Below are 16,693 nucleotides of genomic sequence, written 5' to 3' on the forward strand. Positions count from 1 at the left end.
AAAAGTTAAAGATGAAAGACAATCTTGAAGAAAGCAAGGGAAAAACAAAGAATTACATGCAAGGAAACCCCATAAGGCCATCAGCTAATTTCTCAGCAGCAACTTGATAGGAAAGAAATAAGTGGCAGACTTCCTTGAAGTCCTAAAAGGAAAGGAACCTACAACCTAGATAATTTACCCAACAACGTTATCATTTAAAATTAAGGAGAGAGAGAGTTTCCCAGACAAGCAAAAACTAAAAGAATTTATCACCATTAAACCAGTTTTACAAGAAAAGCTAAAGAAAGACCATAACAAGAAATAGCATGAGAAAGGAAAAAAACTCACAGGTAAAGCCAAACATTTAATAAATACAGTGAAAGCTACTACAAAGGTCAAAAGAAAAAAATACCAAATTCAAACTATAAGAAGTCGTTAGAAGATACAATACAAAAAGATCTAAAACATGGCATTAATAACAAAGTGTGGGTGTGTGTGTATAAAAATGTAGTACCTAAAGAATATATTCAAACTTAAATGCCTATCAGCTTAAAATAGACTGCTAAGATATAAAATTATATACACAAACCTCATGGTAACCACAAATCTAAAACGTACAAAAGATATACAAAGAATAAAGAGAAAGGAACCCAAACAAAACACTAAAGAAAACCAGCAAGCCATAAGAGAAGAGATTAATAGGAGAGATTCATAGAAGAGGGGAACTATAAAAACAACCAAAACAATAAACAAAATGACAGTAAGTATATAATTATCAATAATTACTTTAAATGTAAATGAACTAAATGTTCCAATGAAAAGATAGGTGGTGGCCAAACAGATTAAAAAACACGACCATCGCCCTGACCTGTTTGGCCCAGTGGATAGAGTGTCAGCCTGTGGACTGAAGGGTCCCAGGTTCGATCCTGGTCAAGGGCATGTGCCTTGGTTGCGGGCACATCCCCAGTGGGGGACGTGCAGAGGGCAGCTGATCGGTATTTCTTTCTCATTGATGTTTCTAGCTCTCTATCCCTCTCCCTTCCTCTCTGTCAAAAAATAAATAAAATACATTTTGCCGAAACCAGTTTGGCTCAGTGGATAGAGCGTCAGCCTGCAGACTGAAAGGTCCCAGGTTCAATTCCGGTCAAGGGCATGTACCTGGGTTGCGGGCACATCCCCAGTGGGAGATGTGCAGGAGGCAGCTGATCGATGTTTCTCTCTCATCGATGTTTCTAACTCTCTATCTCTCGCCCTTCCTCTCTGTAAAAAATCAATAAAATGTATTTTTAAAAATATATATATATATATATATATATATTTAAAAAAAACAAACAAAAAAAAAAACATGACCATCTATATGCTGCTTACAAGAAAGTCACTTCAAACAGAAAGAAACATAGAGATTGAAAGTAAAGGGGTAGAAAAAGATATTCCATGCAAATAGAAATGAAAAGAAAGCTGGGATAGCAATACTCGTATCAGACAAAATGAACTTTAAAACAAAAAATGTAAAAAAGACAAAAAAAGGACATTACGTAATTATAAAGGGGTCAATCCAAGAAGAGGATATAACAATTGTAAATATCTACACACCCAACATAGCAGCATATAAATATATATATATATATATATATATATATATATATATATATAGTGTGTGTGTGTGTGTATGTGTATATATATATATATATATATATATATATATGTAATTTATATATAAAGCAATTATTAATGAACATAAAGGGAGAAATCCACAGTAATGCAATAATAGGGGATTTTAATAGCCAACTCACATCAATGAATAGATCATCCAGATAGAAAATTAATATGGGAATAATGGCCTTAAATGTAAGTAACATTAGACCCGTTCAACTTAATAGACGTTTTATAGACTATTTCACCCAAAGACTTTTTTTCCAAGTGCACATGGAACATTTTCCAGGACAGATCACATTAGGCCACAAAACAAGCTTAATAAATTCAAGAAGACTGAAATCATACCAAGCAACAACTCAGCAGATAAAAAGAAACTTTTAACTTGATACAGTAAAAATTGTTTATTTATATTTTAGTTGTTTTTTCCCACTTTAATACTGTTATATTTTTTAATAGATGGAAATTTTTCCTACCTTTATGAGATTCTACTGTCCTACATACCCCTCCTTCCTCCATACTAACCAGAGGCAGAGAAGGTTTAAGGGACATTTGAGAAATACAAGAGGGGGTACTAAACTCAAGTTAAGAGTTAGGGGGTGATTAGCTAGAAGCAGCACAGGATCTGGGGTCTGGGAGGCTCACCTAGGACAACACACTTTATAATAATTACATTACATATGTGTGGTAATTTCCAAGTATAAAAAGAAAATTAAAAAGTCAAGAGAGCCCAGTCGGTGTGGTTCAGTGGTTGAGCATCATCCTATGGACCAAGAGGTCCCCAGTTTGATTCCTGGCCAGGGCACGTGCCCCAGTTTCGGGCTCGGTCCCCAGTGGGGGGTGTGCAGGAAGCAACTAATCAATGTTTCTCCTTTCTCTCCCTCTCTCCATCTAAAAATCAAAAAACATTTTTTTAGAAAGTCAAGAGAGAGGAAGGGGTACTAGCAGGGGTGGTGTGCAAATGGGCTACCTTCTCAGTGATGCCGTTGAACTTGGCCAGGATGTTGAAGAGCGGCACCTGGGGGATGATAAGCTGCTCCTTCTCGTCCTTGTAGAGGGGTGCGGTGGGAAGGTCCAGAGTGAGGTACATAAAGGTGGACTCCACCATCGTCTCCTGGTACTCATCATTATGAAGCAGCTGTTCTTTTTCTTCTGCTGGCTGAAAATGAATGGGGGGGAGGGGGAGAGGGAAGGAGTGTGAGCAGCTTGAGACCACTACAGATAGAAGAAACAAGGTTTTGTTACATTTACATTGTGCTTCTTTTCTGTGGGGCCTTGACTTACGAGTGTCCCGACTAACGAGTTTTTTGAGATACCAGCTGTCTCTCGGCCGATTTTTTGCATTGAGTTGATAGAGTAATTTGAGTTAACAAGCTCCTTAACAAGCTCGGTCTAGGAATGAATTAAACTCGTAAGTCAAGGCCCCACTGTATATTGAAACTAGAGGCCCAGTGCATGACATTCATGCACTGGGGGCACTGAGGGGGGGTGGTGCCCTCAGCCCCGCCTGTGCCCTTTCACAGTCCAGGAGCCCTTGGGGAGCGGGCCTAAGCCATCAGTTGGACATCCTTAGTACTACCCTGGTGGTGGACCGCTGCATTCGCCAGCCATAAGCCCGGGGGCACCAGGGGGCAGCTCCTGCATTGAGCGTCTGCCCCGTGGTGGTCAGTGCGCATCATAGCGACTGGTCGTTCTGCTGTCGGGTCGATTTGCACATTACCCTTTTACTATATAGGATGAAGTCATCAGACTGGGCAGTTTCACCACCTGAATGGATGAATGCAAGAATAGACAGGCTTCCATCTTCAGAGAGTTCACTTTAATACTAGACTATTTTTAAAGCTTTTAAATGATCTAAAAAGCTTACCTGAACTTCTGAAAAAAACACGCCAGCACCACCCAATGGCCAGACCACTTAAACCAACAGGCCCTATCCAGCCACTAACTCCCAAACTTAAGCTCACTAATGGGCAAACCACCACTTGGCAGGTGTATTGTAGAACCTCTTCCTGGGGCAAGAGGCTACACTGGTTCTCTGAACATCTTTGTCAACCCTATATCCCCTCAGGCAACATAATCAGTCTGAGACTCAGGTTCAATCCACTCACCAGATCAGGATGAGGAAGTTTTTTAGTGAAGATCCTCATGGACCCCTGGAACACATCAGTCACAATAGCTGCACAAACAGAAATCAAAATGCAAACTCTGTCAGGTTGGCAAACATTTCCAAAATATAGTCCTAACTTGTAAATTTCTGATTTAGAACACCTTCCAAGCATAAGATCCAAAGCTGTCACTAAACATAGAAGTATCTTTGCAATGTATGCCAACAATGGTACCTTTATAATTATTTGTGTAAATAATTTTATATCTGTCTTCTCCACAAAAATGCCTTTGACCCTCTAGCACAGGGCCTGGCCCATAAGAGAAAAATTAAGTGCATTTGAAATGAATGAGTAATTTACAGAGCGTGGAGATTTACAAGTCACAAAAAATTTCACAAGCAAAACAAGATACAGCTGACCCTTGTTTTACAATAAATGGGCAAATGTTTTTCATTAAATACGTACAACACTACAAATGTGTTTTCTCTTCCTTTTGATTTTCTAAATAACACTTTCTTTTCTCTAGCTTACTTTATTGTAAGAAAACAGAATATAATACTTATAACATACAAAACATGTTCTGACTTTTTATGTCATTGGTAATGTTTCCAGTCAACAGCAGGCAATTACTAGTTAAGTGTTTTGGGAGTCAATGTTATATACAGATTTTCTACTGCACCGGGGGTTGGTACCCCTAACCCCCGTGTTGCTCAAGAGTCAACTGCACATCCAAGGAACTTCCCATGACCACATGCTGCCTGCAAAGGGAGACAATGATTACCATGCATCAGACATCAAAGGAAAATGACAAACTAAAGAATGGAGCAGACTGTTTTGCTCTGTGGTTAGAGTGTCAGCCTGTGGACTGAAGGGTCTCAGGTTTGAGTCCAGTCAACGGCACGTACCTCAGTTGCAGGTTCGTCCCTGGCCCCAAATTGGGGCATGTGCAGGAGGCAACCAACTGATGTGTATCTCTCTTTGTTTCTCCCCCTCTCTAAAAAAGTCGATGGAGAACAAGTGAGGATTAATAAAAAAATTGAAAACAGAACCCCCGAAAAAACACAACATGGTTCTACAATCCTGAAGGACACAAGTCAGAAAACTCAGATGGTGTACACAGGCTAAGGACACTTGGTGGCAGTGCAGGGCCATCTAGTAGAAGGAACACCAGGCCACAATCCCACAAGAAACACCAGCACCACCAGAGCACAGGAAGAAGACAGGAAGAAACTGCATGAAGACTCCAAAATTACTCAGCACACTGAGCTAATTAACTCAGCACTCTCTGAGCTAATTGGCATTCATAAAAAATGTCTAACATTGCAAAGCCAACATGGATGCGAAGGAGCACAGGTCTGAGAGTCTGTATGGAGGCCGGCCTCCTTTCTCCAAGTACAGGCTCAGGGCAAGGAATAGCTTCCAGTCTGCATTACCAGTCAACTTACAAGCCAGGCAGTCCTCCTCACATTAACTTTAGTAGCCTACAACACTGCCCAGCCCCTCAGGGCTGGGATTTCTAGAGCACAATTACATCCATTTCCACATATTAAAAATTCTAGTGGCTATAACCATAGTCTAATAAAGAAAAATATAGAGAGGAGCCTATTCAAGAACAAAATTCATGTGTTCACAGATACCCCCAGCACAGAAAGATTAAAGGGTTCTTTAGAAATGGATGGGAAGTTGCAAAGTTCTTAAAAGGAAGCAAACAAAACAGAGCTCCCTTTCACAAGTGACATGACTTACTTTTCTTTTTCTTCTTTGTGCCCCCCAGAGCTGAGTGCAGAGCATTCAGAAACCAGGACAAAAAGTCTACTCCATCCCCTGGAAAAGAGGGAGGGACACGTTGAAGCTGGGAGGCAGTGTGATAACCTAAACCACCCACTGGTTGGCCTGATCCCATTCCTGGTTTCCTCCTTCCTCTTGGGCTACGCCATCCCATGCCCTGGGCCCCCTCCTCTATCTGGCCATTAAATGCTCAAGGTCAAATTCTTAGTCTTCTGATCTTGACTCTCTCCCGTGGCTCTCTGATCCAACCAGGACCTTCAATTATCATCTCTACTCCAAACCTGTATCTCAATTAAAGTTATTATTGAACGTCCCCTCTCAGTCACTCCTTGGCCAGAATAATCTTTTTAAACGTGTATCTGATGTCATATCTTTGCTTAAAAGCCGTCACTGACTCCCCGTTACTGTCAGGATATAATCCAAGCTTCTTATAGAGGCATATAAACTGAACAATCACAATCTGGTCCCTCCCTCCCAACCTCCACTCAGCTCTCATCACTCCTGCTTGAAATACAAGAGTCCAGCTAATTGCAGTCTTCTGTCTGGACCAGGCACCTCCATGCATCTGTTCAGTGTCCTCTCTTCCTGGAATGTCCCTGACCTGTCTCCTCCTCTACCTAAAACTCAGGTGTCTCTTCCTCACTGTGATGCCCAACCCACCTCCCACATGTTCCAATGGGATCCTTGTCCCACACTCTCTCCCACAGAGCATACTTTACTTCCTCTATCGGAGCACTTAACACCCTATAACAGTGGTGGAGAACCTATGACACGCGAACTCATGTTTTTGGTTGATTTTTCTTTGTTAAATGGCATTTAAATATATAAAATAAATATCAAAAATATAAGTCTTTGTTTTACTATGGTTGCAAATATCAAAAAATTTCTATATGTGGCACGGCACCAGAGTTAAGTTAGGGTTTTTCAAAATGCTGACACGCCGAGCTCAAAAGGTTCGCCATCACTGGGCTATAATCACCTTTTTACATAACTATCTTCCCCCTATGATGGGAGTTCCTGGAAGAGAAAAATTATTTCTTATCCCTGCAGCTCTAAAACCTATTAGCACCATGAATGAAAAGTGTATAAGCTGACATGGATGCTAGAGGACACTACATGAGACCAGATATGAGGAGCTACAAAGTGTCCACTTTACTCACGTGGCAATACTAACTGGAGGGATGAAAACAGTAAAATAGCTCATCAGAACATTCTATTCCACAACATGACAAAATGAGTAGCCAAGGTGGCAGGTGCTTAATAAGGGTTGGTGTCTTTTCCCAGCTTCCTGGCTTCACCTGAGCCACACATGTTAATTTATCAAGTTAGACGGGTTTTCTCGCCACCTGAGATCTCTTGGGCATCTGATCAGAGCAGGCTGATGAAAAAGGAGTGCAGAACCTAACCACGCTATCCACTGGACACTCACTCTAGCTACTATATGGTTCAATGCAAAGTGGAAGTTTGTTCATCAAACAAGATTTGTTGTCCTAAAATCAAAAAATAGAAATGCGTTGCTCCTTACCTTGCTTGGTGATCTGGAACGTCTTCTTGCTGCAAAGGACAACAGCCTGAAGCATCTCGTGGGGGGAGACGTGTGCCTTGAAATTTCGAGGGTTCCAGAGCTTTCTCATCAGCTCTCCAAAACGCTGGACCAGCAAGAACATGATATCCCCTGGAGGACGCTTGATGTTCTTATAATTGTCTTCTTCCAGGAAGTAGTTCCGAAGAGGAGGAACATTAGACAGAGCCTGGAAGTCAAACATCCTGATTAATCCAAAGCCCCTTGCAAGGCCCCTGGGAGCCAAGCTCTTCCAACTCAAGTTCTTCTAATAGAGCTGTGCCTGCGACAGCCTTAAAGAGTCAGAAGTAAATGCTCACATTGAGAGTTCATGTTACAGCAACAGCTTTCATACTGAGTTTCACGTAAAGCCCAATTCTGCAGACACTCTGCTGACATGAATATGATACATGAGTTTTTTAAAAAAGGTATTCAAGCCCCGGCCAGTGTGGCTCTGTGGCTAGAGCATCGGCCCATGCACTGAAGGGTCACAGGTTTGATCAGGTTTGATTCCTGGTCAAGGGCACGTATATGGGTTGGGAGTTCGATCCCTGGTCAGGGCATGTACAGGAAGCAGCCGACCTCTCTCCCCCACTCCCCACCTTCCCAACTTCCTCTTAGAAAAAAGTATCACAGCCAGGCGCAGTGTAGCTCCATTGGTTGGGCATTATCCCATGCGACAAAAGGGTGCAGTTTAATTCCCTGACAGAGCGTATCCCCAGGTTATGGGTTCAATCCCAGACAGAAGGCATGCAGGAGGCAAGGAGGCAGCCAATCGATGTTTCGCTCTCATATAGATGTTTGTCTGTCTGTCTCTCTCTCCCCGCCTTCCTCTCTTTCTAAAAATTAATAAAAATGTATTTTAAAAAATGCATCACCTAGCATGTGTGTTTCCTACTGGGCATTGCCCCTGACCTGTATTGCCAGGCCACACACAAATTCTCTCTCTGATTCCCTGGCCGCTGCAGAGGCCAGAAAAGGCCTCATCATCTGAGAGCAAATATTCAAGTAGAGTCCTCAGTAAGACTTGGGGTCTGGGGACCAGGTGACTGCATTTTGTCAGAGGCAGTCATTTCTTGGCTGACCTCCACAGTGTTCCCTTGCCACGCCTCTCCCTCACTATACCCTTCTTGATCCTACCTGAAGGACAGCGTTGGCATAGTCGTTAGCCTTTATATTATTCAGGCCCACAATACCTGGCAGGTAAGTGGTACCATCATAAGCCCGGGACAATTTGGCTTGCTTGTCCAAGTTTGCAATCTGCTGCTTTGTGAAAGTGGGCTTCAACACATACTGCAAAGCAAAAGAAACTTGTAAGTTGTTTTAGAGCTGCCTACAGAGTTCACAAGATATAATTTGAACAGCAATCGCTGCCAAAAACAAGAAGCCCTTTGGTCATGAACGTCTCATCACACACCCAAAGAGCTCCCAACAATAGGCATAAAGACTGCGGTAACATGGAGTAGGCCTCTCCCCATTGCTAATCTAGAAGGGGATCTCTATGTTTAACCCAAAACTACTGAATCTCAGGTTTTTCCTCCAACACAGGTCCAGCCAACCCCATGACCAATCACTACCAGAAGCTGCAGGACACTCGAGTCTCTGCAGGCAGCAGGGCCAGCACATGGGCCCTGAGCAGAGCAGGAGCACCTCCACCCCAGCCTGCAAGACCGAGACCTCTAACCCCTGGGGCTGGAGGGGCAGGAGCAGATCCTCCCCAGTCCCAGAGCTGCATGTGCCATGTCCCAGGATGGACAGCGGTCACCACTAACTCCCTCTGAAACCTTGAATCTACTTGTTTCTCCCTCTGTAAATACTGCCCATACCACTGTAACTTCAAATATGGGCATAAAGGTAGCATCAGCAGCATTTCAAACACTCAGAACACCCAGCTTTCCTTAAAAAAATAATAATCAACAGTTCAACATTAAACAAAGCCCAAGAGGACCTCCCACACTTTCTGCTTAACTACAGTGACTCTTGGCACAGGCCACAAACAGGAGCCCAGAGATGGGGCAGGTTGGCCACTCTGGCCACATCACGTCAAAGCAGCTAGGACGGGAATGCAGCTTGGTATGCACTGTCCTATGCCAGACCCAATTCACAGCCTTACTCAAAGTGTGAAAAGATAACTTATTACATAAAAACGCTTTCACCCCAATTAGTAAGTAGCCATATTTTTTCAGTCCCAACCCTCAACAGTGAAAGCAGAATGATGGTGAGGTTGCAGCCCATAGGCCATAATTATGGATCCTGACCTCCTTACTTGGTTTCCCTGGTTCCCCCCAAAGGGAAAGAAACCTCTGGGGGGAAAGAAACCTCTTCAAGGCCAAGGGGCTGAGACTCTTCCGGGGGGCGGGGGGGGGGGGACAGATCCCAGGATCCCTGGGATGGCTCTCAGGAGAATTGGTTCCAAACCAGCCCTCTGGGACACACACCGTGATATCCTCCAGGGAGGAATCGATGATCTCATAGTTGTCTGGAAGGCAGTAAAACTTGAGGGTATGGAGGTTGAGGAAGACATGGTGGCTAAACTGGACACTGTGGATGTAGGCATGAGACTTCAAACCCCGGCCTGTAAGGAAAGACAAAAGGCTGTAGAGAAAAGGGCATAGCACAGATCAAGTTTGATTTTCCTTTCATTGGTTTGTACTGGAACATGTTAATATTAGCAAAGCAAAGTACTATGCCATCTATGAAACGAAACTCCCACATGAACTTCTCTCATCACAAAAGTTAGCAAGAATAGCACAACAGTTACTTTATTTCCTAGACGGCATAAGACATTGGTTGGGGAAATTAATTTCATATGTATGAATATGAAATATGCATGTGTGGCCCTAGCCGGTTTGGCTCAGTGGATAGAGCGTTGGACTGCGGACTGAAGGGTCCCAGTTCAATTCCAGTCAAGGGCACATGCCCAGGTTGAAGGCTCAATCCCCAGTAGGGGGCATGCAGTAGGAAGCCAATCAATGATTCTCATCATTTATGTTTCTGTCTCTCTCCCTTCCTCTCTGAAATCAATATTTTTAAAAAAAAAAGAAATATACGTGTGTGCATGTGTATATACATACATATGAGTTAATTTCGTATTTTTAAAAATTAGGAAATAAAGTTTTTTTAAATTGGGAATATCTATGTATATATTGACATATAATATATGCACATACATACATAGATATGCACATATACATATCCTGTGACAGTCCATCATCACTCAGTGCTGACTTTCCCTTTGCCCATAGTCAGGACAATCCTGCACCTAAAGTACCTTTCTTCGTTGTTGGCACTCCTTTCTAGAACATCTCTCTCTCACCTCATTCAAACCTTTAGGTCAAGTCCCACCTCCACCTCCTTCATGAACTCAACACAAATACTCCAGCTAATAATGATCTCTGTATACTTCAACGCCTGTTGTCCTTATTTACACTCAGTGCCATAGTTTAGCAGTAATCTTTACAGTCTTATAGAGTTTGCTAATAGTTTTGTGTGTTAACCTTGACTGTAAGATCCTTATAAGAGCAAAGAATGTTATTTATATTTCTTTTGCATCATCCACTATACTATGTACATAGCATTTGTTTGGTCTGAATGAACTGAGATAACAAATTTCCAGAAAAGAACAGAATGAAAAAGTCCTTAGAGCCAAAGGATTCTCAGAAAAAGACGTAAGTATAGCAAACAACAGAGATTCAAAAATCCAGAGACTCTGAAATCTCCTACATAGGCTTTCACATGACTAGCTCTTTCCCTCTTTCATATGGATTTGGGTTCTAACCAATCAGAGAACCTTCTATTGATTATCTGAGAATTCCAATTTCCTGGGAGCAAAGAGAAGGATTATGAAACCTAACCGCAGCTTAGTGTCTTCTAAAAACCATCTCTCTGGAGCAGACCTGCAGCGAGAGCTGCAAACTGAGCAAGTTTATAATACAAACATTTACTTACCCTGAAAGTACTTGCCACACACCAGACAGGCATAGGCATTGATATGCGAGAGGGAGATGGAACACAGTTTCTCAAAGTCGAAGTCCAGCACGCTCCTAAGAGAACCAAAACAAACACAAGCAATGAACAGGGTGGAGGTCTAGGACAGCACCCAAGTGAAGCAGCACTGGCTCCGTGTCCCACAACGTCACCCAGCACCCTGCAGGGGACGGTCCAACAGCCACATGTAAGCCACGGGCACCTAGAGTAGTGCCCAGCACACAGTGGCGCTCAAAAATATTTAAGTTTGCTACTGTCACTGACACTGCGGATCCCATTATTTCATCACACAAATTCAAAATGAGCTGCCCGCCCTAAAACAAAATGCCCTCTGACACTTTAAATTGAAGAGCAAACATTAGTAAACATGGCAAGCAGCACAATTTTCTGGGCAGAAAGCTTTAAAAGGGATAAAATGTTTGAATGTGTTGGTCAATGTGCATTCCAAAGAACTTCCTGCATAGACTGCGTTTTTCTCTTGCTGCTCGTGGCATTGCTGTCCTGCTAACCTGTTAATGGTATCCAGGTATGGGCAGTGGCGGCTCCTCCGGTCCTCAGAATCCACTCGGCCATTCTTTGCTGAAAGGAAAATCATCATAGGGTGTAAGAATTGGAAACCTGTCAAATGCCAGGAAAACAAAGAAACAAATGGGAAAAGCTGATCGGGGTGAGTTCCTATACATGTGGCCTGGCAACACACAAAAAAGCCCACTAATGGAATAAGCCACAAACTGAGAGAATATATTTGAAACAGACATAACCAACAAATGATTTGTTTGCAGATTACATAAAGAAATCTGGACCGGCCAGTGTGGCTCAGCGATTGAGTGTTGACCGATGAACCAAGGGGTCAGGGTTCGATTCCCAGCCAGGGCACATGCCCGGTTGCAGGCTCCATCCCCAGTAGGGGGTGTGCAGGAGGCAGCCAATCAATGATTCTTTCTCTCTCTCTCTCTCCTTCTCCCTCTCTCTGAAATAAAAACAAAACATATTTTTTTAAATCTTGTGAAGCAATAAAAAAACAGATGACTGCCCTAACTGGTTTGGCTCAGTGGATAGAGCCTCGGCCTGTGGACTCAAGGGTCCCAGGTTCGATTCCGGTCAAGGGCATGTACCTTGGTTGTGGGCACATCCCCTACTGGGGATGTGCAGGAGGCAGCTGATTGATGTTTCTCTCTCATCGATATTTCTAACTCTCTATCCCTCTCCCTTCCTCTCTGTAAAAAAAATCAATAAAATATATTTAAAAAAAAAAAACAAAAAAAACAGATGACCCAATAGAAAATAAGAAATACAGCCCACAAACATATGAAAAGATATACCACCTCATCAATAATCAAGAAAATGCAAATATCCTTGTACATGATACCCCACTTCACACCTACCAGAGGAAAAAATAAAACCAGAAAATTCCAAATGTTGGCGACTATGTGAAGCAATGAGCATGCTCACGTGTTGCTGGGAGTGAGACCTGTTACAACCTATTAGAAAATAGTTCAGCAAGATCAAAGCTGAAAATATGCAGACCCTTTGACCCGGCAATCTCCCTCCTATTTATGTGCCATAGAGAATGTCTGCACACATGTACCAGGAGTACTTTACTAAAAGATATTTATAGCAGCAATATTTGAAAGTGCCCAAACTGGAAACAACCGAAATATCCACCACAAATAAAATGGAGAAATATATTTTGGTACGTCATTAATGGAACACTCTGTAGCCATGAATATCTATCTAGATAGCTAGTAAAAAAAAAAAAAAAAAAAAAGGGCAAATCAGAAGACTACATACAGTGTGATTCCATTTATATCAAATACAAATAAAACACAGTATTACTTAGGAGTACATATATGAGGTAAAAGTATAACTAGTAAAGCAGAAAGGACCAGAAAATATTCACAAGTGAATACTGAAGCAAAGAAGGCAGACAACTGGGCAGGGGCCTGGGGGAGCACCTACGATGCTGATTCTTCAGCTCCTTCTTAAGCTGAACAGTGTTAGGGTCGCCTCGCATTTCTGCACATACTGTGACCAGAGGCACCAACAGCTCCAGACTATCTGGTCAAAGATGTTTGCATAGGGAATAGCCTTGGAGGCCAGAGGAGGGGGAGGCAGTCTCACAGCCCCTCATGAAGACGCAGGCTCCCTGGGCTCGGAGCTCCTCTGCTGCGGGGCCCACGGGGTTCCCTTCGTGTCTCGCTGTGAGAAGCGACGGGGAAATGACACCAAGGCTACACTCTGCCTACTGTGACCAACGGAATAATACATCGTCTGAGGCCCAACTGTCCCGCGTCTTCCTTCAGCAGCCATGAAACGGCCACAGGCGAACTTGGTAGCTTGCAAACAGGGTAAGATCTCACACTCTTCACAATTTTTTAAATATTCTGTTTACTGACTCCAGAGAGAGGGGGAGACAGAAACATCAATAATGAGACAGAGCCGTAACCGGTTTGGCTCGGCGGATAGAGCGTCGGCCTGCGGACTGAAGAGTCCCGGGTTCGATTCCGGTCAAGGGCATGTACCTGGGTTGCGGGCACATCCCCAGTGGGGGGTGTGCAGGAGGCGGCTGATCAATGTTTCTCTCTCATCGATGTTTCTAACTCTCTATCCCTCTCCCTTCCTCTCTGTAAAAAATCAATAAAATATATTTTAAAAAAATAAATAATGAGACAGAATCATGAATCGACTGCCTCCTGCACACCCCACACTGGGAATGGAGCTCAAAACCCCGGCATGTGCCCTGACCCAGTATCCAACCGTGACCTCCTGATTCATGGGTTGATGCTCAACCACTGAGCCCCACCGGTCAGACCACAATCCTTGATACGAGGCAGATTTAAGGCTGTACATCAGCCCTAGCAGGTGGCTCAGTGGATAGAGCCTTGGCCTGCGGACTGACGGGTCCTGGGTTTGATTCCAGTCAAGAGCATGTATCTTGGTTGCGGGCACATCCCCAGTAGGAGGTGTGCAGGAGGCAGCTGATCGATGTTTCTCTCTCATCGATGTTTCTAACTCTCTATCCCTGTCCCTTCCTCTCTGTAAAAAATCAGTAAAATAAAAAAATTTTTTTTTTTTAAAAAAAAGGGCATACATCAGCCCTGACAGGTGGCTGGGCTGGTTGGGGTGTCCTCTGGGACACCTAAAGGTTGTGGGCTCGATTCCCATCAGGGCACATAACCTAGGGTGCAGGTTTGACTGATGGATCACTGTTTCTCCCTCACATCACTGTTTCTGTTTCTGTTTCTTTCTCTCTCTCTCTCAAAAACGCGAACCCCACTTTCCCAAACCACAGTGACTCAGAGTCAGGACGAGAATCCAGGTCTCCCGGCCGGGATGACAGGCGCAGGTGCCCAGCGTCCAGGCTTTCAACTCTGAATAGTCTGATTCCAGCAATTACAGCAAGACTGGATTCTCAGATGTTTGTAAACACTGACGGTGGCTCCTGTAAAATAAGTAACAACGCCTAGCCCGTGTTGGGCACTCGCTAAAGTAAAGCTGCCACTGTTACTGCTGTTGCTCAGAAATCGTATGACTGTGGTTACCATTCAGGCGACTATCCCTCTTAAGACAGGCGAGAGCCGTGCCGCGGACACCGGTGAAGGGGGACTCCCCCCACCCCAGCCCCGGGGAGGAACGGCTGGAAAGGGAAGAGGAGAACGCGGGAGTGGAGCCCGAGCCCGGCCCGGCCCCGCGCACCTCGCACCTCCCGCTCAGGCTCGGAGTCTTCGTCCGCTTCGCGCTCCCGCTTCACCCGCACGGCGGGCACCACGGGGGCCGGGGCCTCGCGCGCGCTCGCCGACTCGACCTCCCGCTTCACGCGCACCGGGCTGCCGCGGGCGATCGGCGCCTCGGGCTCCCGCTCCCGATCTCGCTCCCGCTTGACGCGACCCGAGCTGGCCCGAGACTCGGACTCCCGCTTCCCGCGGGTGGAACCACGAGACTCCCGCTTGGACCGGCCGGACATCGCCACTACCGGCAAAGTCGCCCTGCGCGGGGGCCGCGGACTCCGGAGCGCGCGGGAGGCAGCCAATCAGGAGCCGCGCTGTGTCCAGGGCTCTACGAGTCGCCGATGGGGACAAATCATACCACAGAAACCAGGAAGCACCGCGCCTCCAGCGGCCTCTCTGCGGCTGCGCGCGCAGCTGAGAACGCGCGGCAGGCCTCCTGTCACCTTGCCCGAAATTCCCAGCTTAAAGGGACTGCAACATTTTACTGGCTGTAGAATTTCTGGGTAAAAAAAAAAAAAAAAGCCGTGCCCTAACCGGTTTGGCTAAGCGAAGCAGCCGTGGGCAAACTATGGCCCGTTTGAAATGAATAAAACTAAAAAAAAAAAAAAAAAAAGACCGTACCCTTTTATGTAATGATGTTTACTTTGAATTTATATTAGTTCACACAAACACTCCATCCATGCTTTTGTTCCGGCCCTCCCGTCCAGTTTAAGAACCCATTGTGGCCCTCCAGTCAAAAAGTTTGCCCACCCCAGAGTGTCGGCCTGCGGACTGAAGGGTCCCAGGTTCGATTCTGATCAAGGGCACATTCCCAGTAGGAATGTGCAGGAGGCAGCTGATCTATGTTTCTCACTCATCCATGTTTCTCTCTATCCCTGTCCCTTCCTCTCTGTAAAAAATCAATAAAATATATATATTTTTTAAAAAGCCATCACTGGGTCCCAGATTTCTTCAAGATACATTGGCCCTACCAGTTTTGCTCAGTGGATAGAGCGTCGGCCGCGGACCCAGGGTCCCAGGTTCGAGTCGATCAGGGACATGTACCTCGGTTGCAGGCTCCTCCCCGGTCTGGGCCCTGGTCGGCCTTGCAGGAGGAAGCCAATGGATGTCTTTTTCTCACTTCGATGTTTTTCTCTGTCTTTATCTCTCTCTTTCACTCTCCCTTAAAAAATAAAAATAAAAATAAAATAAAAAAATTCAATGGTCCTTGGGTGAAGATTAAAAAACAAAAAAAAAGATGCACTGTGCCCCAAAACCAAAATTAGGGGGTCAGCTCCACAGTCTCGGCGCCCCTGCACTGGAGAACCAGATGACATCCCCAAAACATCCCCTGCCGGCAGCAGCCCCGAGTCCCTAATTCCCCATGTAGAGGGTTATTCTTGCAGCGCACGGAAGTGCACGCGTGGGACAGAGGGGACGTACCGTGGCACCAATAAAGCTGCGGCTACTTTCTTTGTGCAGATTTACCGAGGGGCTTTGACATACAGTAAACCGCCCGTTTAAAGTGTGCGCTTGTCTCAAAACTGCCGGGTGGGTGGACCCACTCGGACCCTGAAAGCGGGAGGTTGGCGTGTGAGCTGCCCGCCCCCACCAGCACCAACAAGCAGAGACAAGGCTTCCATCTCTATGGACCTTTGTTCTGGCGGCCAGCAATCGGGACCATCTAACATCTCCTTTCAAGCCACGCTTTTTACAAGGAGCAGGAAAGTGTAGGTAAAGGGTTTGGAATTCAGGAGAAAGTAAGTAAGGGGTTTGGAATTCAGGGGAAAAGGTTAATCAGATAAAAGCTGCAGCCTGTGATTTTCCAGGCATCCCTTCATCTGCCGGTTGATGTCCCTTCATCTGTCCATCATCCCTTCATCTGCCGATCATCTCTTCATCTGCCGGGCACC

The 16,693-nt window shown here is 44.9% G+C and overlaps 1 protein-coding gene across 4 annotated transcripts in view; it reads right to left on the reverse strand.

The window, feature by feature from the left end:
- USP39 (ubiquitin specific peptidase 39) overlaps window positions 1-16,693 on the reverse strand; it is a 28,500-nt gene that overhangs the window by 10,280 nt on the left and 1,527 nt on the right. Inside the window, exons 1-9 of one of the 4 annotated variants that reach the window (XM_036333942.1) lie at window positions 14,770-15,114; window positions 11,583-11,652; window positions 11,035-11,129; window positions 9,525-9,661; window positions 8,227-8,379; window positions 7,051-7,276; window positions 5,484-5,561; window positions 3,741-3,808; window positions 2,603-2,791 (exon numbers count right to left, since the gene is read on the reverse strand). In XM_036333942.1, coding sequence (XP_036189835.1) covers window positions 2,603-2,791; window positions 3,741-3,808; window positions 5,484-5,561; window positions 7,051-7,276; window positions 8,227-8,379; window positions 9,525-9,661; window positions 11,035-11,129; window positions 11,583-11,652; window positions 14,770-15,037 — 1,284 coding nt within the window. In that variant the 5' untranslated portion in view covers window positions 15,038-15,114. Of the gene's footprint in view, window positions 1-2,602; window positions 2,792-3,740; window positions 3,809-5,483; window positions 5,562-7,050; window positions 7,277-8,226; window positions 8,380-9,524; window positions 9,662-11,034; window positions 11,130-11,582; window positions 11,653-14,769; window positions 15,118-16,693 lie in introns of those variants that run through there. The other 3 variants (XM_036333944.1, XM_036333945.1, XM_036333943.1) reach the window with 3 other exon arrangements.

This window comes from Myotis myotis, unplaced genomic scaffold (assembly GCF_014108235.1).
Source record: "Myotis myotis isolate mMyoMyo1 unplaced genomic scaffold, mMyoMyo1.p scaffold_m19_p_14, whole genome shotgun sequence".
NCBI classification, from domain to species: domain Eukaryota; kingdom Metazoa; phylum Chordata; class Mammalia; order Chiroptera; family Vespertilionidae; genus Myotis; species Myotis myotis.